This window comes from Salvia miltiorrhiza, chromosome 1, assembly GCF_028751815.1.
Source record: "Salvia miltiorrhiza cultivar Shanhuang (shh) chromosome 1, IMPLAD_Smil_shh, whole genome shotgun sequence".
Classification (NCBI taxonomy): Eukaryota; Viridiplantae; Streptophyta; class Magnoliopsida; order Lamiales; family Lamiaceae; genus Salvia; species Salvia miltiorrhiza.
This window is the reverse complement of record NC_080387.1, coordinates 7,395,598-7,419,213: the sequence shown is the minus strand read 5'-3', so window position 1 is coordinate 7,419,213 and position 23,616 is coordinate 7,395,598. Positions and strand designations below refer to the sequence as shown.

General features: G+C 39.3%; 1 protein-coding gene across 1 annotated transcript; it reads right to left on the bottom strand.

Moving 5' to 3' along the window:
* Positions 1-19,835: 19,835 nt before the first annotated feature.
* On the bottom strand, positions 19,836-21,922 carry LOC131007155 (putative UDP-glucose flavonoid 3-O-glucosyltransferase 3). Its single transcript, XM_057934315.1, has 2 exons — positions 21,302-21,922; positions 19,836-21,025 (listed from the first exon to the last, which is right to left on the bottom strand). The coding sequence occupies exons 1-2, from the start codon at positions 21,720-21,722 to the stop codon at positions 20,016-20,018; spliced, it is 1,431 nt and encodes a 476-aa protein (XP_057790298.1). The 5' UTR covers positions 21,723-21,922; the 3' UTR covers positions 19,836-20,015.
* Between the last annotated feature and the right edge of the window lie 1,694 nt (positions 21,923-23,616).

Here is a 23,616-nt window from a genome sequence, read left to right as displayed (position 1 = left end):
ACCTGCAGGGTTTAACGCAATAAACATTATTGAGCTCCTTAAGGGGATGTCATTATCCTATACCGGATACGAGTACCAATACAGATAATCAAATATCATATATTAACCGCTATCACCCAAGATACAGAGTACTCAAGTTACTATATAACTCTCGCTCATAGTAAGTCAAAGTGATAGGCAAATCAACATATATATCTGACATCTTATTAGTATTAAGATCTTATAAGTCACCGAGATCTCTAATTCTTCACTTAAGTCAGATAGAAGAATATATCTCACTGTGGTCCTATCAATATGTATTACGTACCAGTATAGATAAGTAGTCAAGACAAACTACTTCCATCTATATCGCAACCTAAACCAATAACTTGTCCTAGAGTTATTTCGGTTGTGATCATATTATATCTCTTAAGGTTAATCCAATTATATGGTCTTCTGTGATCTACAACACACCATATAATCTACTTATATAGAGATAAAGAACATACATATGCAATCATGAACCCAATCAGATAGAAGATTAAATAGTGAAAACAGGAATCATTGCATACAAGCATAAAACGATCTTGCTTTCAGTATACAAATCCAACAATCTCCCACTTATACTAAAGCAAAACTTTTAGTATACAATGTGTCTAAATACTAGCTATTACAACATCCACTTCACTCTTTACTTCTTTTCCCACTTATACTGAAAGTTTTTCTCTAAGTGGGTGGCATCAACCGCAGCCCCATCCCTCGAGCATGCTTCTCGTAGGCCTTTTGCGGTAAGCTCTTCGTGAAAGGATCAGCTAAGTTCTCCAAAGTATCAATTTTCTCAACTAGCACATCTCCTCTGCTTACGATTTCTCGTATGATGTGGTACTTTATCTCTATGTGTTTGGTCGCCTTGTGGCTCCTGGGTTCCTTAGAATTTGCCACTGCACCCGAGTTATCACAATAAATTATGATACTCTTAGGAAAATTAGGTACCACTCCTAGATCTAAGAGGTAGTTCCGGAACCATACAGCCTCTTTAGCAGCTTCGGAAGCAGCTACATACTCGGCTTCCATGGTAGAGTCTGCAATGCATTTCTGCTTTGCACTCCGCCATGATACGGCTCCACCTCCCAAGGTAAACACATAGCCAGAGGTAGATCTCTTCTCATCCCGGTCAGCCTGGAAATCCGAATCGGTGTAACCCAAAGGAATTAGACTGTCTGACTGGTAAACTAGCCTATAATCTCGAGTTCGTTTCAGGTACTTGAGAATGTGCTTTACCGCAGTCCAGTGTCCTGGTCCAGGGTTCGACTGATATCTAGCAACCATGCCAACGACATAGCAAATATCAGGTCTCGTGCAAAGCATTGCATACATGAGGCTACCTACAGCGGAAGCATATGGTACCTTCCTCATTTCCTCAACCTCACTAGGTGCCTTAGGACACATGTCCTTAGACAGAGGAATGCCATGTCTGAAAGGTAGCAAGCCTTTCTTGGCAGTTTGCATGCTAAAACGAGCAATCACAGTATCAATGTAGGACGCTTGAGATAAGCTCAACATCCTTTTCTGGCGATCACGAACAACTTTGATCCCCAGGATGTACGCTTGCATCTCCTAAGTCCTTCATTTGAAACTGTTCGGATAACCACCTCTTTATGTCCGATAATAGCTCGACATTGTTGCCAATGAGGAGGATATCATCTACATAAAGTGCAAGGAAAACCACGTCACCATCGGCATCTAAACGGTACACGCAACTCTCGTTTTCACAACGAGTAAATCCATAAGACTTAATGACCTCGTCAAAACGCTTGTTCCATGACCTCGAAGCTTGCTTAAGTCCATAAATGGACTTCTTCAGCTTCCAAACAAGATGCTCTTCGCCCTTCTTCACAAAACCTTCGGGTTGCTGCATATAGATGTCCCTTCCTTCTTCAAGGGAACCGTTTAGAAAAGCGGTTTTGACATCCATTTGCCAAACCTCAAGGTTCATGTGAGCTGCTATGGCAAGGAGTATTCGGATAGACTTAAGCATGGCAACCGGCGAAAAAGTCTCATCATAATCTATACCCTGTTCCTGGGTATAACCTTTCGCCACCAGTCTAGCTTTAAAAGCTGCAACTTCGCCATCCGAATCTCGCTTTCTCTTGTATACCCACCTACTTCCTATAGCTAAGAAGCCATCTGGTAGTTCGGTTTTTTCGTATAACCATGGAGAAGGAGCTTTTAGCCATCGTTTTTGCTTGTGAAAAATTTAGATCTTATTTGATTGGCTCTAAAGTTGTTGTTTATTCTGACCATGCTGCTCTTAAGTATTTGCTCTCTAAAAAAGAATCTAAGCCTCGCTTGATCCGTTGGATTATGCTTTTGCAGGAATTTGACTTGGAGATTAAAGATAAAAAGGGAGCCGAGAACTTGGTAGCTGACCATTTGAGCAGACTGCAGACAGTGTCGGATGGTATGCCCATACCAGACGATTTTCCAGACGAACAGCTGCTGCACATCGACGGTAACACTCCTTGGTATGCTGATTTGGTTAATTTTCTAACTGCTGGAGTTTTTCCTAAGGGAATGGAGACAGCCCGTAAGAATAAGTTGAGGAGCCAAGCAAAATACTTCATATGGGATGATCCTTATTTGTGGAAGACCTGTGCGGATCAAGTGATACGACGTTGCATCCCTGATGAGGAGATTCATTCCATTTTGAATTTTTGCCATGCTCATGCTTGTGGAGGTCACTTTGGTCCCAAACGAACAGCACGTAAGATTCTTGATTGTGGTTTTTATTGGGAAACTATTTTTAAGGATTCTTACAATTTCTGCAAAAATTGTGACAAGTGCCAAAGAACAGGTAATATCTCTTCTCGCAATGAAATGCCTCAAGTCCCTATTTTGGTTTGTGAAATCTTTGACGTTTGGGGAATGGATTTTATGGGACCGTTTCCTAGTTCTTTTGGAAATTCTTACATTCTTTTGGCTGTTGATTATGTTTCGAAGTGGGTGGAAGTGAAGGCCACCCGCACTAATGACTCTAAAGTTGTTGCAGGGTTCCTTAAAGCTAATATTTTTAACAGATTTGGAGTGCCCCGTGCCATCATTAGCGATCAAGGAACTCATTTTTGCAACCGCACTTTGGAAGCACTTTTCAAGAAATATGGAGTCCATCATCGAGTTGCCACAGCATATCATCCACAATCCAACGGTCAAGCTGAAGTTTCTAACCGAGAAATCAAGAGCATCCTTGAGAAAACAGTCAACCCGAGACGAAAGGATTGGAGTTTGAGACTGGACGATGCGGTATGGGCATACCGCACTGCATTCAAGTCACCGATTGGTATGTCTCCGTACAGGCTGATTTTTGGGAAGCAATGTCATCTACCTGTTGAGATGGAGCATAAAGCTTTTTGGGCCGTGAAGGAATTCTGTTTAGATGAGAAAGTTGTTGGCAAAGAGCGGAAATTTCAACTGCAAGAATTAGAGGAGATTCGATTGGAGGCGTATGATCATGCAAGTCGTTACAAAGAACGAACTAAATTTCTACATGACAAATACATTCGAAGGAAATCCTTTGAAGTTGGGCAAAAGGTTCTCTTGTTTAACGCACGCTTAAGGATTATGCCAGGAAAATTGAAATCTCGTTGGTTGGGCCCGTTTGAAGTTGTTAGTGTGAGTCCTCATGGAGCTGTGGAAATCCAAAGCCTCGAAACACGAAAGTGTTTTAAGGTTAATGGACAATTACTCAAGCCATACTATGCTGGAGTCGAGATGGAGTCGTTCAATGCGCTCAGCCTGACGTCTCCAACCATTGTCTAAGGATTTTGAACTTCTTTTCTGTCCAGCTAAGGACGTTAAATAAAGGCGCTCATCGGGAGGCAACCCGATTTTTCTTGCCCTTGTTTTGTTTATTTTCGTTTTTTCTTAAAAAAAAAAAAAAAAAAAAACTTGGGGTGTGTTTTGGTCAATTTCGCAGGTTTGGGGGTTGCCCTCCAGTTTCTGAAAAGTTGGGGGCCAAGGTGCAAATTCTAGAACTAGGGTTTTTGACTAAAGTCAAAATTCCCTCAATTTGGTTTCCCCCAACGCCACCCCCTCCATTCCGCCGCTGCTCCGTCCGTCCACCCCTGCCCCAACCACCAGCGAACCGCCCAACCACCATTCCTCATCGCCGGAAGCTTCAGCCCCTCATCCACCTACATGATTCCATTTCAGGGAAGTTTCTTTCTTTTTGCTTTTCGTTTTTGAAGCTTTTGATTTCTTTTAGTTGTCTGTTGTTGTTTCTGTTTTGGTCTGTCATACTCTCACACAATGAGGACATTGTGTTGTCCAAGTGTGGGGGGGTGTCTTTGTTTTGTGTGTCTTTGCTTTGTTGCTATGTTGGTTTTCTTGTCAGTTTCGAGTTCTTTGGCAATGTTATGATGGATGATGTGAAGAGTTGAAATTAGGATATTGGATTTGGTATGATAGGCTATTGCTCTTGTGATGGAATTATGCATATGTTTGTAGGTGTTCTTGTATGAGAAAAACGTGCAAAATTTGATCAAAATACTTGAAACCTACTAAATTGTGAGCACACATGACTAGCTCCAATTGTTTCTTTGATGAGTGATTGATTCGAACTTCTATGCTGAATTTCTGGTTTGCCCTGTTGCCATAGTCAAGACTGAGTTTGAGAATTTAATGCATGAAAATGATTAAGGCATTTAGGAATAACCATTATTTTGGCCTGAACATATTATCCGAACCTTCACTATTCCCTTAGTGAGCCCGTTTGTTCCTAATTTGCTCCTGTTTTGTTTGATTAAAAGCCACATATATTGAGCCTTAGCCTATTTTAGCCTGCTTTTGTCCCTTGAAAACATGTGAATGCATTAGGTTATGACGAGATGGGAGATGAGTACTCCTATCATTTTAGTGTGTTGAGTGATGGTTCATTGATTCTATGGGATATATATGCTGTTAAAAAAAAAAAATAGAGTTCTATAATAAAATGCATACTTTTTGAGGATTGTGGATATTTTGAGGAGCTACTCTAGAGTTTTATTGATGGAAGGTCTGGTGTGTTGCATGTTTTCAGTCATATATTGAGCCTTTTTGATCCCTTTTCCTTGTTTATCCCACCTATGCGCACCCGAGCCCCATTTCAACCAAAATGCAAGACCTTTTGATTTGTGCATTGGTTCCATATTTTGGTAGAGATAGTGACATAAGGGCAAGCTGTGTTTGAAGGCATAAAGTTGTGAATTGTGTGAATCTATTCTGTCCATATTTGTCTTTTGAGAGAAATTGAGTGAACTTGGTGAGGCAGGATTGAATTTGCACAATTTTGACTTGAATAAAGAACATGGCATAATTTTCTGAGCAAGAGCATGGTTAGTGGTTTGTGGATGATTGTATCTTGATCAAGATTTTGAGTATTATCTATCATATTGTTGCCAAAGCTTTGTTTTTGCTGTTTTGAGTCTTCTTTTGTTCATTTCCTGTCGTTTTGTTCTTTTTGGTGCTCGAGGGCGAGCTTTGTTTAAGTATGGGGGGATTTGATTGGGCGTATTTATACGCATTTATTTGAAAGTTTTTGATATGATTTTTGTACTTAATTCGTGTTAAATATCATCTTTAGGATATGATTATGATTTTATATGTATTTTGATGGTATTTGATAGGTTTTGGAGAAAATGATTGATTTTGAGAAGAGTTTTGAAGTGGTGAAGCCGTGTGAAGAGGAAGTTGTGCCCATTTTACTTGGACGTGGTCTAAATCCATGAAATTATGATGAAAATGCCATGTTTGACTAAAATGAATCAATGAAGGCTGCCATATTTTGATGAAAGTGGTTAAAAGGCCCCATGCGCCATTTTATTTTGATTTAAAGGCCACATACGCCACTTTAAGTTGTTTTAATTAGACTAGTTTGTTTTTTTGGACTTTATGTCATTTTTTTAGTTGCCTAATTAGACTAGGTTAGTATTATTTTAATTTCCTTAGTCATATATATATGTGAAGTCAGCTGCAACTGGATACATATATCATAATTCACGCCAATCTTGAGAGAGCAGATTGGACGCAAGTTTGGAGACTTCAATTCAAGTTTTATTTCTTTCATCATTCTTTGCAATTTATTCTTTTTATTTATTTGTTTTATTTGATTATGTTTTCTAGCTAAATTCGTTTATTCCGGCAACGATTAGGGAAGCACTAGCAAAATTATTCTGTGAGATCTAATTGTTCTTATACTTTATTTTATGCTTGCATCTGCGATTCTCCATGTTTAATGATATTAATTATTTTAATCCATTAGATAGTTGCAAATATTTATTGGGTTAGAATTAATTATATAGCCAATTGAACCGGCCATCCGTAATTGTGGTTTAGGTTTGATTAGTGGTAAATTGACACATCAGGGTCAAGGGAAAAGCATTCTTAATTCAATAATCCTGCGTCAGAGTTTATTGGTTTTGAATCAGGTTTCTCTAGATATTAATGCTGTCGGCTCATTAAACCTATAGAGCGTCTCTTACGGTTGTCAGTCGATTAGGGTAGTAATTAGTGAAGCGTCTTCCTGGTTACCGAATAATTAAGGAGAAATAAGATCACGTCAGAAGCGTCTTCGGTGATTATAACTGGTTTGTTTGCATGATTTAAAGTTATTTTTGCATCCATGATCGGAATAATTGAGCTAGGGTGGACTTAATTGATTGCTGGAATTCTTTTATTAATTGTTGGAATTTTTATTCATCTTTTGGTTGATTAGAAAAATTGGTTTTTGAATTTTTATTTATTTAATTTTAAGTTTAGTATTTACTATATTTTCTTCTCAAAATTTCGTAGGTTACTTGCAGGCTTTAATTAGAGAAATTCTCGCCAGTCCCTTGGGAGACGATTTTGCTTACTGCTGTCTGTGCAGTGTGGGCATACCGACCGACTGCCGGATATTTTTGGTGTAAAACGACGCACCAGCGACCTTCGACGCATTGCCCATGGAGATGGTGATCTCATCACTTCCCAGCTCCCTTGTCGGCTTGAAGCCCTGCAAGGTGTAACAAACATGATCAATTGCCCCCGTATCCACTACCCACGAATGAGTAGAAAACGAAGCTAAACATGTCTCAGTTACTAGAACTTGTGACGTACCTTGTCCCTTTGCCTTGAGCATTGGACAATCTTTCTTCCAATGCCCAGTCTTGCCGCACTTGAAGCACTTCCCTTTTCCCGTCGGCTTCTTCACGCTGCCGCTAGGGCCATTCACTTTGGCTTTGCCACTCCCACTAGCTTCGTTGTCATTCTTGCCCTTTGGACCCTTCCACTTCTTTTTCCCGCCTTTCGACGAAGAAGTAGATCCCTTAGCAGCGACAAGAACCTCTTTCCCTTTTCGCGTGCCCATGACTCCCTCCGCCGTAACTAGAGCATTCAACAACTTATTAAGAGTATAGTTGGCCTTGCTCATAACGACGTTGAGACGGAAGTTCTCATAGGATTTGGGGAGAGTGTTGAGGATGATATCGACTTTGGCTTCGCCTTCGATACCCCCTCCTAACAGATCAAGCCTGTCAAACAAATTTATCATATGAATGACATGATCGTGCACAGAACTGCCCTCGCTCATAACACATGCTAAGATTTCTCTCATGATGTTAAAACGGGCAGATCTTTCGGACTCTCCATAAACCTCAGAGAGATTTAACATGATCGTAGTCGCATCGTCCATGCCCTGATGCTGGAGTTGCAAAGTTTGCGACATAGTCATCATAATATAGCACTTGGCCATATTATTTGACTTGTGCCACCTCCTATGCGCCTCACGTTCTGCATCAGTTGACTGATCAGTTAAGGCCGCGGGACGTGGAGTAGTAAGCACAAAACTGTGCTCATCAGCGTCAAGAATATACATTATGTGGCGTTTCCATTCGGTATAGTTAGGACCGGTGAGAGGATTGTTGGCGAGAATAGAGATTATCGGAGACATAGACATATCTGAATGTAAACAAAATAAATATGTAAGAACATGAGCGCATATAATTCGTAACAATAATATTGTAACCTTTTGATAAAATAATATTAATGAAACCTCCAACGGCTCAAAGAATTCCATGTGCAAGCCACGTGGGGTGGACAGTTACACACGAACTCCTCAACCAGACTATTCACTAGTCATTTAATTTCCATGTCAACTTAACCTTTTGACAAAAGAAATTAATAGTTGGCACCTTGACTAGACCATATCATCATCAAGAAAGGACTCCGTGGGGGAGTTGTACATTGTACTTGATATGATATCTAAACAATGGCCACATTTTAACCTTGAAAATTAAATTCTCGAAATTGACATACTCACTCGGACCATGCCGCTTTCAATTTAATTTTCTTGGTTATCTTATTTAATTTCATTCTCCAAAGTACTTGTGAAAATTACACAAGTAAGCCACGTGTGGTGGACCGTTACTGCATAACTCCCACTACTTTAATGGTTTAAATATTTTTTATAGAAACCTCTTCTGACAAACTTATGAGAAAACAAATACGAAGTAAGCCACGTGGGGTGGACCGTTACTCATATTGCTAAACACTTTGTCTAGAGACCGCATGTGGAAATCTAAATAATTTTTAATCATCCATAAAATTATTAAGCTTAGTCTTTTTTCTTTCAAAAGGTTTGTACATGCTCAAACACATAATCCTAATCATGGTTTTCTAGAACGCAACATGTAAAACATGCTTACAGAATTCAAAAACATGCTTAAGAAAACGATAAACCTACTATCATGCTTGTCTAAGCGCAGTTAATAAAGCATATTAACAAGCAGAGACGAACAAAAGCAGGTAAAGAGCATAAGGGATAAACACCACGACATGCAAAGAACATAATAAAAGAATTAAATTCTTCGTGACCCATTCGTGGAATCCCAAAAACTAATCTATTACATTTAAAATGGAAAAGAAAGCCCAAAAAATAAACTTGGCCCGAACACATTAGGCCCGTCGTTGGAATTAGGGTTTGGGCCCCCTAGGGTTTGAGACACGCAGCTAGGGTTTGGAAACCTTAGCTGCCGCCGCCCTTCTTCTCGGCAACACGGCGCGGACTGTCACAGCCCGCCTTAACTAAGGATAGTTAAGCCGAGTGATCTACGACTAGGGATGGGGTTAAAGAATAAGGGAAAGAAAGGGGCGTCATTTGAAACCGTAAATCTTACTCAACCTAAGAAAAATCGTCGTATTTACTCATTAATACTCTTTTGAACAGTCTATGAAAGACAACATAAAACTTAATTAATATCATTAATCAAGTTATACATCATATGAAACCATTCTCTTAAGACTCAAAGTATGACATAACATACTATAACATCAACAACATCTTGCAGCGGAAAGTAGCTAGACATATGTATGAAGACATATTCTAGACAGGTTAACTATTTATTAACAACCCTGGAGACTCCGCTCATTGCAGCACCATCATCACATCAGCTCAACCTGCACATTTAGAAAACATATGCAGGGCTGAGTACAAAAGCACTCAGTGGGCACGTATGCCTAGGTATAAAAATACATGCTTCAAAACTGTAAATTGTCATGCCATCATAAACAGTACAGCAAGGGAGTTTTTCGCTAAAAAGGCCCAAGCTTACTAAATTCATTTGTGATTCTTAAAGTTCGTCTGCAGACTAAGTTCTCTTGTAATCTATCATATCTGGAACTTTGTGCCGGAGAGGTGGCAACCTCTCACGGTCACTTGACCGGCCAACCCGCTAGATGACTCACGGTCACTGGTGTACACTAGCCCTGGCAGGATAGCTATCAACTGCTCAGGACCCGAATTCGATTGCATCATTGGCAAAGCCAAAGCAGATAGATATCATACTAAAATTTAAACATTTTATGGCAAGACAACAGTTGTAATATTTTCCAGTTCAAAAATTTGTAACGAAATAACTTGTTCAAAGGTAACATTAAACTCGTTTGATAGATATATAAAACTGAAATTAACAGTTAATTCATCTCATGCATTCATTCGTATAAGAGGCCTACGACACGTAGGGGATCTCTACATACGTATAGTAAAAGTAATGCCCACCTCGTTGTGTCTCTGTATCAATGAGTAACGTCACTCTCTCCCTCAAGTCGTTACTTCCCAAAAGGACCTTCATCGTTATGAAGAATTGGTGAGAAGTTATAAAAGAAACCTCGATTAATAATCTAATCTCTTTTATGAAACATTAGTATCTCTAATGTTCATCTCTCTTGATTGTTAATCAATATAACAATTATTATCTCTCGTCATTACTCATTAATTATAACATCCTTATGTTATAATTAACAGCATTTCAATTAAAAGAAATATTTAACACATCGAAAAGTCCACTTTCTTAGCAGATCTATTCGCTCTCATCTCGTCTAATTAACCAATTAGAAAGTTAAACTTTCCATTAGGCATGTATTTGAGTCACGGGTCAACAAGAATTGACTATGCTCAAATCCTAATTTCACTAAAAATTTCGGCATGACCCATTCATATATAATGTCAGCCACGAGATTTCATCGCGTGAATCTCACTACGTGAACTCGTCTCTCGACTCAAAACTTAACATCTTGACATCTTTTCAACGCAAACCAAACAATTCAAAATCATCAAAACTCTTTATCAGTAAACTATCATTTATACTCGACACCAATTGTTCGAGTGTCAGATACCAATATTTATGTGCGTTAATCATAACTCTCACAACTCACACCATTTAGTCATATCGTATCATCCATCAAAACAAATATAATCAAGTTGTTTTCTAGAAAGTTTTGCTGTTTTTGTGTCATCTTTAAAAATTCATAACAACCAACTCAATCATCATAAACTCTCATACCAATTGATCTCAAAACCTTCATGAAGTGTAGTTCACTCTAAAAATGGTAGTTAACCAAAAAGGTTAAAGGTTTTTGGAGATATTGCTCTTTTAGTGCAGGCTGTCAAAGATTGACAGTTTCTGCAAATTTTGTTTAGGCCATTAGAAACCAAGGCAAACCTTAATAAAATTCCATCAAATTTAATCATCCAAAACTAAAGGTATCCTTGAAGATTTGGTTAAAATTTCACAAGAGAAAACGTTCATATGATCTGCCAAATAAACAATGAAACTCATACACTTTTACTGTTGGAAAAATATGACAGCAGAACAGGGCATTTTTGAAATAATAAACTGCTCTATTTCAGAGGTCATAAAAATCGAAATCTTATGTTTTCAGAAACGTATTGAAGTCTAGTTTCGTTTAAAAAAAACGGTGATGCAAAATCCTTCATGGATTAATAGATATAAACGTTTTTGTGAAGTCTACCAACAGTTGACAGATTCTGTCAAGGGTTTTTCAAAATATCTTTAAAATAGCAAACATCATCCAAAAGACATGAAATTTTGCAGAGACGAAATACACATATCATAGATAAACATACTAAAATTTCAGAGCCATCAAGCAATGAAAACTCATCGAAACATAAGCTTGAAACTGCTGTAAAATTTTGACAGAATTCCAGTTTTAATTTCGTTCAACAATTATCATCCATAAATTGTAAATCAATTAGCATGCTCATGTGATATCGTAGAACACATATACGCAATAATATTCATTATGCAACGTCCCAAACTTCACGAATTTAAATAATCATACTCTAAAAACTTATACAATTTTCATGCTTGGAAAAATACGAATTTAATATATATCGATTCTAGCATACCCCTAAGCACAAATATCAAGTCAAAACGATCAAACAAAAATCGAAAGACAAGCTAATATGTGAAAAACGGGGCTGCCCTCATGGGTTTCATAGCTACGGTTCGTTCCGTTCTTACTCCCTTCATTAAACATGCTCAACATCTACCCAAGAACAACATACTAAAATTTCACGACGATCCGACGTCGTTTCAAAATAAAGTCGAGAATCGACGTTTTTCGACGTCGACGAAAATCGAAAAGAAAACCATCAAAACGTAGGTAGAGATCTTACCTTCTTAGATACGTGATCGAAAAAATGATCGGTGCTCGTCTCGGTGCTCAAATCGGAGCTTGAAACCTCCGTCCAAGCTAAAAATGGTGTTTGGCGTGATAAGTAGGTGTTTTGGGTGTTGTGTGTGAGAGAGAGCAAAGATGATTGGAGTGTGTTGGCTGAATTCAGCCGTGAGTGAGGTAGATAAAGGGGTGTTGGGTGGTTTGGGGGGTGGTTTTGGTGGGGTAGCCTTAGATATTTAAGATATTAACCCGTTAGTCGTTAAATATCCCGTTTCGTCTCGTTTTAACGACTAATTACCCACATTCTTCGTTACTCACCCTCTTAACTCCTACTCACTTTCATTACACTCGTAATTCTATATAAATATAGAAAACGCAAGCTCGTTCTCGAAATTCTGTTAAACGAGCTCGGTTCGTTTATCGAGAAATCCCGATTTACTATTCACTCATCGTCCAAAAATAAAAACTTTCATTATTGGACTCGTATCGAAAAATTAAGAATATTTCTCGACGACGTGCACGTAAGATTTTGAAAGTCGACAAAAAGACGAAATAGCAGTATTTTACTATTCATCGTCAAAAAGTCAAAAATTTCAAAAACGTCTTAACGGACTCAGATCTCACTTCCGAGTTCACCGTTCTCATTCAAATAATTATCTCGAATTATTCAAATACTCAAACTCAATTACGGATATAAAATCCCACATCATCAAAAGAACATCTCAACATCTTTTTAAAAACAAGAAAACTTCATATAACTCCTCATCTTTGTACAAGTAATCAAACAAGGGATCTATACCCTAATTACTCAAACTCAAGCAATTAAACACGTCATCAAAAGCCCGGGTATTACACGGACACAGCCGCAGCCCAGCGCACGGCAGCAACTGCCTCCCGGCAGCAGCAGCCTTGGCGTGCAGCAGCAGGCCTCGGCGCGGGCGCAGCAGCAGCATCAACGCACGGCGACAGCAGCGGCCCTCCAGCGTCTCCATCGGCGGCGGCACCTCCAGCAGCTCCAGCGCACAGCGACTGTATCGGCAAGAGCTCCAGCAAGCGACAACAGCAGCGGCAGCGCGCCGCCCGCTGGGCGCGCAGGCACAGCCCCGAGCGCGCACCGCCCCCGCCGGCTGCTTCCCGTCATTCGCCCAGCCCCAGCCCACAGCAGCCTCCAGCGCACACGGCGCGCCAGCGCCTAACCAGGCGCGCGCAGCACACGGCGCGCAAGTGCCCGTGCGCGCGCTGCCCTCGGCACCGGCAGCCCTGCCGCACGGCACCCTGCACGTCTCCTCCTTACACCGACGTCGTTCTTTCGTTGTTGATTCGTCGTCATCTTCGTCTCGTTCCTCAGATTTTACAGATTTACAACGGAAAAACAAATACAATTGAAATCCTAATCTAACCGCGGATTTTCTCGCGGTGAAAAACGATTACAACGTCAAACGACGTATTCCACGAATCAACAGACCACGAAGAACAACAGCAGTAAAAACAACGCACATTATTAATCGTACATAAATTAATAATAGAGCCAAGAAATTGATCCTGGGCTCTAATACCAATTGAAGGAATATTAAATTGAATTAATGCTCCGTTTGCCCGATGATCGTTTCTTGGTTATCATTAATTTATCATACAACGAGTAATCCTAACATGCTCCTATGTAATTAACAGCTGCACATAGATGTTAGAAATACTTACTTGTGAAGCGGATGCAGAGATCGTTGATGATCGTGTCGAAAGACTCCAGTTCTGATCTTCTCGACTGTATCCCTAATTTTATCAGTGTATTTTTCCTGAGAGCTGATAGTTGTATTTATAAAATACAGAAGAAGAAAGGAGGCGCCAGTTTCTGTGTGTAGGCGATTTCTAGCCCTACATGGGCTAGGAGACAGTGGGCCAGTCCAGGGACCAGATACAAGGAATAAAGATGGGCCTCAAATAAATTAATTTATCTATGGTCAGCCCAGACCATAATTAATTTATAAATATCAGTTCATTCCACTAGAGAACCGATATTGACTTACCCCTTTATTGCCGGCATTTAAGTCGGGACTTGTATTTAGACTTATTAAATCCTCGTATTTAAAATATCCGACATCCATTAATTAATTAGAGCTCCGACAGCCTTAATTAATTAATTTCTTATAATCCTTAAGCAGTACCACTCAAACCTTATTATTGCGCCTGAACTTAATCAACCTGCAGGGTTTAACGCAATAAACATTATTGAGCTCCTTAAGGGGATGTCATTATCCTATACCGGATACGAGTACCAATACAGATAATCAAATATCATATATTAACCGCTATCACCCAAGATACAGAGTACTCAAGTTACTATATAACTCTCGCTCATAGTAAGTCAAAGTGATAGGCAAATCAACATATATATCTGACATCTTATTAGTATTAAGATCTTATAAGTCACCGAGATCTCTAATTCTTCACTTAAGTCAGATAGAATAATATATCTCACTGTGGTCCTATCAATACGTATTACGTACCAGTATAGATAAGTAGTCAAGACAAACTACTTCCATCTATACCGCAACCTAAACCAATAACTTGTCCTAGAGTTATTTCGGTTGTGATCATATTATATCTCTTAAGGTTAATCCAATTATATGGTCTTCTGTGATCTACAACACACCATATAATCTACTTATATAGAGATAAAGAACATACATATGCAATCATGAACCCAATCAGATAGAAGATTAAATAGTGAAAACAGGAATCATTGCATACAAGCATAAAACGTTCTTGCTTTCAGTATACAAATCCAACACAGTTGGTATCTGCAGTCTTCAGTCTTCAGTCTTCGACACCGCAAGCTAAACTAGAAACGAACTCTAACACTTGAGTTCAAAACGATTCTAGTCTATTACAGTTAAGTCCTATGAATTTTGGTATCATCAAAACAAGGGTTAGGATATTCCACAAGGTTCCCAACATAACCACCGAAAACGCTTCTGACGTGATCTTATTTCTCCTTAATTATTCGGTAACCAGGAAGACGCTTCACTAATTACTACCCTAATCGACTGACAACCGTAAGAGACGCTCTATAGATTTAATGAGTCGACAACATTAATTTCTAGAGAAATCTGATTCAAAACCAATAAACTTTAATGCAGGATTATTGAATTAAGACTGCTTTTCCCTTGACCCTGACGTGTCAATTTACCACTAATTAAACCTAAACCACGATTATGTATGGCCGATTTAATTGGCTGTATAATTAATTTTAACCCACTAAATATTGCGCACTACCAAATGGATTAAAACAATTAATAACGTTAAACACAGAGAATCACAGATGCAAGCATAAAATAAAGTATAAGAACAAATTAGATCTCACAGAATAATCTTGCTAGTGCTTCCCTAATCGTTGCTGGAATAAATGAAATTAGCTAGAACTCATAAATAAAATAAAACAAATAAAATAAATAAATTTCGAGTGAATGAAAGAAAAGAAAAACTTGAATAATGAGAAAACAAGTCTCGTCCAGCTGCTTCCCAGAATTCGGCGTCTGATCCTCGTTATGAATGTCATCTCCCTAATATATATGTTAAGGAAATAAAAAACTACTCTAATTATGGAGTAAAGAAGTTGGCGCATAGGCCCTAATCAACAAAAAACATAATAAAGCCCACTAATAATAAAATAATGGGGCCCACAAAATAAAGTAAATGGCAGCCCAAAATCTCGCCAAGTCAGCAAAAATAAGCAGTTCGGACGTTCAGACAGTATGGGCACACCGCTCAGCATACGCGCACAACTTTCTCTTTATAATTTTACGACTTCAAAAAACTCTTCCCAAAACTTGAAGCTTTTCTCCAAAACCTGTCAAAAATCATTAAGAATCACTTAAGATCTGAAATTATACCGAAAAATGATTATATATATAAATAATGAAGCATATAAATCATACTAAAACACCCAAAATATGCGTATAAAATACGCCCAATCAGATAGTAGTTGATAATAGTGGCATTGTTGGGAATGAAGTTTTGGTCCCACTTATTGTAAGTGGAGTTTGTAGAGCCGACTACTATAAATAGAAGTGTAAATGATATTGTGGACGGACCAAAATGGCAAAAGTGAAAACAATATCATAGAGCAAGGAGTAGTTTTTTATTGTCCAACATATCCTAAGGTAATATGTATATCTGTTGGGTCTCAGAGGGTCACTGAACTGGTGTGTGGGGGGGGAGGAATACATCAGTAGGCTATTTTTGAAAATAAAACTGAAACTTCTTTCATTGATTGAAGTCAGTAGTGTGATATGATCAGTGAGAAGCAAGCTCAGTTGAAAGAAGGTGTAGACTAATACTGATAATGTTTTAGTGAATAACTTCAGTATGAAGAACAAGTCGACAAACTGATAGTTCAGTTAAGGCTTCAGTCTAATCAGTTGTAAAACTGAGTGAGTGTTATTAATCTTACTGACTACCCAAAGGTTTGTCAGTTAGACTGATAACACTTGGTGAGCGGAAACGATTTAAAGTAAATAACCTTTAGTGAATCAGATTGGCAATTTTAGGTTTTTCTTTTAAGTTAATAGTTTCAGTAGATGCTTTGTGCACATATAGAATATGAAATACTGAAAGCAATAAGTGACACAGAGACTTTTAACGTGGTTCGGAAAATCCTTTCCTACGTCCACAGTCAGTAGATCATATTGACAATCGATTAAGCTTGTGCTTATGGGTGCACAACAAACCTTACAACTGAAACAATTGTTTCAGTACCAACACGCTGGGTTGGTTTTCTCTTCTCTTTTCTTAATCTTGCAGATTTGCTAAAACTTCACTCATCTTGCTTGCGGGGGCTGAGAACTCTTCAAGTTCAGACAACTGTCTAGAACTCTAACACTCAAACGCTCTTTTCACTCGGTTGAAAAGTGATTTGAAAATTTTCCAACTATGATTACTAAGAACAGACTCTCGAGTAATCAAAGGACTAGGCTAAGGATGTATGAATATGATTACCTAGACACTTCTAAGAGAGTGTTTATAAATTAGGTGGACTGATTTTTACAACAGTGTTTACTCTCTTCTTTGATTCAAGTTTGATTGCTAAGTGGCTGACTCAATATTTTAGCAGAACTTCAGCGTAAGTTTTTGAAACGGTGAGGTTGAAGGTTGTTCCTTGAGCTCTATTTATAGGCGGAGGATGTAGAATAGATCCATTGGAGGAGATCTTTTTTCAAATTCTGCCGTTGACACATGATTTGATCTGTGCTTAGGGTCTTCGTCCTCTATCTCCCTTTTCGTCGAAACGGGTATGGTCTTCAGGCATGGGGAGATGGTGTTACAGTAAAAAGTAACACGGATGAAGTAACTCTTCTCGGTGAAGGACGATTTGCCATATCCCAGCATGTAATGCACTGTTCTTTGCATTTAATGCAGCGTGTACTAGAATATATCCTTTGTCTTTATTCGTCTAAGTGATATGTACTTTAATGCATCTTCAGTCTGTCTTTTTGAAGCTTCAGTCCGCTGTATTCTTCTGATCCTTAAACAAGTCTTCAGAGAATGTTACGACTAAAGATTGCTTCTTCACTCTAGTACAAGTCCTTCATTTATTGTAGCAATAACTTCAGGTGAACTTCAGTTGGTCAGTCTTTAAGGCTTCAGTTCACCTATTTCAGTCGGCTCTTCATCAGTCTTCAGTCTTCAAGCTTTGCCGCTTCAGTCTAACTAGAGAAAGAACTCTAACTAGAGTCTAAGCCTATAAAATAAAAACTAAGGGTTTTGGTATCATCAAAACAAGGTTAGGATATTTCATCTATTTTCCAACAATATTAATTTCTCATTTGAGCTTTGTCGACTATTATGGTTCTCTTGTATTTAATCATTGTTTATTGTGGTATATTATGAAGTAAAAATATAATTTAGTTTATAACTAAAGTTCAAATTCAATGAAGCTGTGTTCATAGTTCTATCCATCCGATAAAGAAGATATAAATTTAGGCCAAAGGTAATTTTCTTAGAATCAAGGAATAACAAACTTCTCACATGTCTATTCAATTTTTGAAAACCACTGTTGAGTCTAATTCAAGATTCTGTTGAAAAGGGATTTACTTGATAAGCAACAGTTACGGGAGAGAATCATGAGCGGCGTAATCTATATTGTGCTTGTCTAAGAAGTCTTGATCAATCACCCATGGGGCATCAGGAATAACCTCAATCAACTTCATCTTATAGCCACGACGAAATGAAATAAACTTGCAATGGGCCAATGGTGAAGGGATTATTCAGTCATAAGCATACAACTACCAAGTAAAACCTACAAAGATACATACCATCACTTACCACAAATCAAGCCTATTCAACTACCCAAACTGCACATCAACACAATCCTTAGGCCAAAAATTCACAACCAAAATCAGAGAGTCATAGCCACCCACACCAGCAACACCACAACACTTACCTAAAATAATTTCCCAATCGACACCATACTATTCTTTTGCATTGAAACTTGAAATACGATAATACTTTTAGGGAGCGTTTATGTCTTTGCATGATTGATAAAATGTATGATTGAGTATTTTTATCTCCAAGAGTAGGATTGCTTGAATTCCACCTTTTTAATCGAGTAAGAATAAAACAAAACTATCTTGAATGATAAAAATAATCAAGTGACTTGGGATATCTCCAAATTCTAATCCAACAAAGTAAACAAATGATTAACCTTACTATTTTTATCTATCAAGGCTAATCCATAAAAGTAAACACCCCTTAATCTAAGATCGCTTATTATAGATACTACTATTCTATATATTTTTGGAAGGAGTTATTGCAGGAAAATACCTAAACTTTGCTAATTTTCTTATTTATATCATTACCTTTATTTTTTGCCACAAAATACATGAATTTAAGATTGATTCTAAATCGTCCCACGGCGGGCAATTTCATCCAAATCCAATAAGATGTCGTAGTGAGAAGTAGCAAGTCGTGGGACTATTCAAACTGGATTTAGACAAAATTATCATATTCCACTTTATTATTAGTCTGCAACTTTGCTTAATTAATCCTCTAATCAGTAGATTATTCAACTTAGATTTGGGTGAAATTGCCCGCCACGTAACGATTTACAATCAATATTAAATTCATGTGTTTTTTAATAAAAAAGTTAAGATCATTATATAGATTAAAAAATTGACAAACTTTGGATATTTTCCCCAATAGCCCCTTTCTAGAAAGCGGTTAGAAAAGAATTGGTTGATTTTTAAAAAGTTTGATAACTATCTGCGCACAAACTTAATTGTTGTTTCAAGTTGCAAGTTTTTTTCAATGACCTATATTCATGCAACACAAAATCTCCTGTATATCCGAGTGTACGGTACATTCGGGTTGTACCCGACTCGAATCTTAATTCGGATCTAACCCAATTGGACTATCCTACCTGAATTTCAAGTGTTAGTGTCATTTCGCTATAATGTTAGTGTCATTTATATGTAGTGTTAGTGTCATTTCAATATAGCATTAATGTCATTTTCGAAAATAATGTCATTTGTAAAAAAAAAATAGTGTTAATTATTTTCGAAACAATGTCATTTGTAAAATTAAATAGTGTTAGTGTTAGTGTCATTTCGTGTTGGTGTTAGTGTCATTTCAAGAAAAAATGAGTTAGAATAATCTGACTGGGTCAATATCCGGGTCGGGTACAATCCGGATGTACGGTACACCCGAGTATACAGGAGATCACCTCTTCATGTAATAGTCACGTTTATTATCTGCTGGACATTGACTAAAAAAAATTGAGATTTTATTAATAATCACAATTGATCGTATTATAATATTATAATCTTAATTCCTAATCTTGTGATATAGCTATATTTTCAGAACATATTTATGAATTGAGATGTCAAACGAATCAATTCACACACTATCTAATTAGTCGAGCTATTTTTCACGTCATACAACTTATTTATCTAGTAACACACAAGTATCATTTCCAAAATACACACGACGTAGTAATAATTCCCAAAAACGAATAAAACACAAACCAAAATTGAATAAACTAACTAACTAACTAACTAACCATTAATGTTTCTAATCACGTCCTCAATAAATAAAGCTTGAGCTTTATAAGAAGATCCACCTTCCTCCAAAGCCGCCCTCCCCTTCCTCCCCATCTCCTCCACCTTCCTCCTCACCCTGCCCCCCTCCGCCCCCATCAACCGCCGTATCGCCCCCTCAATCTCCCCGGCCCCTACGATTTCCAGCGCCTCCTTCCCCGAAAAATCCCCACTATAATCCAACCTAATCGCCTCCGCCAACCCCGCCTCCCTCACGAGATAAAATGCATTTATTTGCTGCTCTGCACGAAGCGGGAAAGTCGCTATGGGCACCCCGAACCACACGCTCTCCAGAGTCGAGTTCCACCCACAATGCGAAACAAAACTCCCAACCGCCGGGTGGGCCAGCACAGCCACCTGCGCCGCCCACCCGATCACCCTCCCAAACCCCTTTGTCCTCTCCAAGAACCCCTCCGGCAAAACCTCGTCGAAATCGTCGTACTCCACCATGAGCTTCCCCGCTCCCTTCACCCCAGGCTTTCTCAGGGACCATAGGAACTTGCAGCCGCTAGTTTCGAGAGCCAGAGCGATTTCTCTCACTTGAGCTCCGGGGAAGCTCCCCTTTGTTCCAAAACAGAGGAAAATCACAGAATTTTCTGGTTGATCGTCGAGCCATTTCTTCACATCATCATCTTCATTGAATTGGCTGCTCAAGTTCAAAATCGGGCCGACCGGATAAACTCTCGGGCCTCGGCCAGACGTCATTGAATCCACGGCATAGGGCTCGAATTCGTAGAATGTGTTCACTAAGACGCCGTTTGTCTCTGATACTCTTTTGAGGTAGCTCAAAAAAACATCGGCGATCGATCCGTCGTTGACTAACATCGCCGGCAGCACCTTCGCCGGAACAGGGAGGGAGAAGCACGGCACCGCAAGTTCGGCGTCGGAGCCTTTGAATTCCGATAGCTCCTTATTATCCTCGAATCTCAATTTGACTAAGTATTCAAATAAACCTAGCGCACCCACACCTGAGGCGACAACAAAACGCTACTTAGTTGGTAAAAGGTTTTCACTTTAACCGTTAAATTTAGAGTCGGACTCATAAAATTAGTTTTATGGAGTTCAAATCGAAAATTTCCAACGGTATGATGTGCTAAAATATATATATATTTTTTTTTCGATTGGGGGTGCCTCAACTAACCCTAGCACTCTCTGTGTCTATCGCCCCTAATTAGATTGAAAGTTCGAGTCAGTGGAAAAATGAGAAATCATTGCTGATCGCTTAAAGAATTATAAAAAATTACCTGAGGTGAAGTAACAGTAAGCTGGTAGATTGAATTCGCGGGCGACGTCGATGAATTTGACGCAGAACATGTCGAGCACGATTCCGGCGATCCGATGGTGATCCCCGGTCTGCTCGATTAGGTTTGAGAGGATTTGCCTTACGTTTGTGATCTGGCTGTCGATGAACTCGATGATGGAGGTTGTGGACTGCGGGGCCCAGTAGGAGAGGCCGGGGAGGGCGGCGAAGGCGAGACGGGGCGGTGAGGAGGCGGAGAACTTGGCGGTGTAGCTGTCGACGGCGGTGTCGCTGGGGAGCTGCATGGTGAGGACGGTGATGAAGAGGCGGCCGTCGCGGGCGAGGAGGACCTTGGCCGCCTCCACGGTGGCGGTGAGGTGGCTCAGCCCCGGAGATGGGATGAATACTAGCTCGAATTTCTCCATTTTCCGGCTATGATTTTGCTTAGCTGTGGGTGGAGTATATTTTATTAAAGAGCTTTTCTCTAAAATAACTTAATTACGTTTTCTGAAAAAACTATTTTGTCTAAGAATTAAGTATGTAATGTATCTATGCATGAGCAATCCATTTGTTAACGAAAAAAATTCTCTACGGTGTGCGTGTGTGGGCCAAACGATAAGAGATTAATGCCTAAGGATGGTGGCATTGGTCCATTTAAAAAAGCAACTCCTTAGTGAAGGAACCATATTTTGCATATGATTCGCGTGCCCGTGATCCATTTCGGATATCAAACGAATACATACAAAAACCATGTGCCTATAGCAAGAGGATAGAATCTTACTTGCAAATCCGACAATGATCAACTCCAGTGTTGATCTTCCAACTTGTTCTCACGGCAAGACTTGACGTTGGATGTCAACGATCTTCAAGTCCTCTCCTTTTCCTAAGGAAACGCACTGCCTCTCTTTCTGTGTTCTCACAGATTTCTCTCTATTTTACCTCACGTAATGTCACAAGTAATTAGAATTAGGGTTGTACCTATTATTTATACTGGGCATTAAAACCCTAAATAATAAGCTCATCATCTAATTAAGCTAAAACAAAGCCCTAAGGCGTAGTCGTCGTTTCTGGTGTTTTAGTCACCTTTCAATGGCTCTCTTAATTATATTATGTGCGAGAGAGTTCACGTTCAGAGAATTCCTTGAAATCTCAGATGGATACTTTCGAGCTCTTTTGATTATTTGAACGAACCAACTAGTTATGAAAATGCACTGACAGCCTCGACTCTTGTCCTAGCTCGTCGGAGTCACCTCCGGCTCCGGGGATGGGGACGGGCGTAGGGAAGAGGATTTAGCTTGGGCATTTTTCGTGACTGATTATAAGGTGGCTTTCCTGTTGTTCCAGTCACTGTGGCTCTTGCAGAAGGCACAGAGGTGAGAAGTTTATATATTATAGATACGAAGGTGAGGGTTGTGCCGATGCCGATTCCATGAATGAGTGTGTGGCAATTCATTGGGATGACCGCCGGGGCATCATGCCATGGGTCCCGTCCGGTCACGGCTTCAAAGTAGGGGGTTTTTGAACAGAACTTCGATAGGCGAGAGGTGTAAGCACCGCGAGGTGTGAAGCAGGAAAGAAGACTGGAAATCCCGATCTTCTATCTAGCTGTTTTGGCTTGCTTCTTGGGACTTCTAACCCAAATCTAGGATTAAGCATGTTGAATCTCTTTAAGAACTGTGGTAACTGCACCAAAGGAGTCTATCGTCAGTAATCCCTTTATCAATAAGAATGAGGAAAGAAAATTGGATCTTGAGACAGACATGATCTTGAATACTTGATTTCCTCTACCTTCTTTCCTTCTTTTTCAACTGCCGATGGGCTCACTTCTCTTCTTCTTTCATAGGCACAACGACTTTTTTTTTTCTATCTAATAGTCAGTAAGGGTAGACACGAATTAGAAGAGATGTCAACCGGCAACCGTATCTGGCCCGAGCTTCGTATAAGCACTGGGGAAAAAGTCTTGTTTTTATTTTGCTTCTTTTTCTTCACTTTGATTCTTTCTTAGTTCCGGGGCGGATGGAATGGGCAGACGAGTTGGTTCGGTCTGCCGATTCCTGCTTTGAGCTTCACTCGTACGATAGGGCTTCGCTCTTTGCACACGGAGCCTTCATTCTCAAACATGAAGTCAATAAAGGTTCACCTTTAGCTGGAATTCGCCGGCAGTGAGTAAGTCAACCGAGTCTGATCTTCTTTCCCCTCACAAGCCATCCTTCATGCCCACTATTGGTGGATCGAGAGGTTCCACTTTTTAACTCTTTTAGGAGAACCGATAAAAGAGAAAGAGCCCTCGCCAAAGACCGGAGAAAACACCGGAAAACA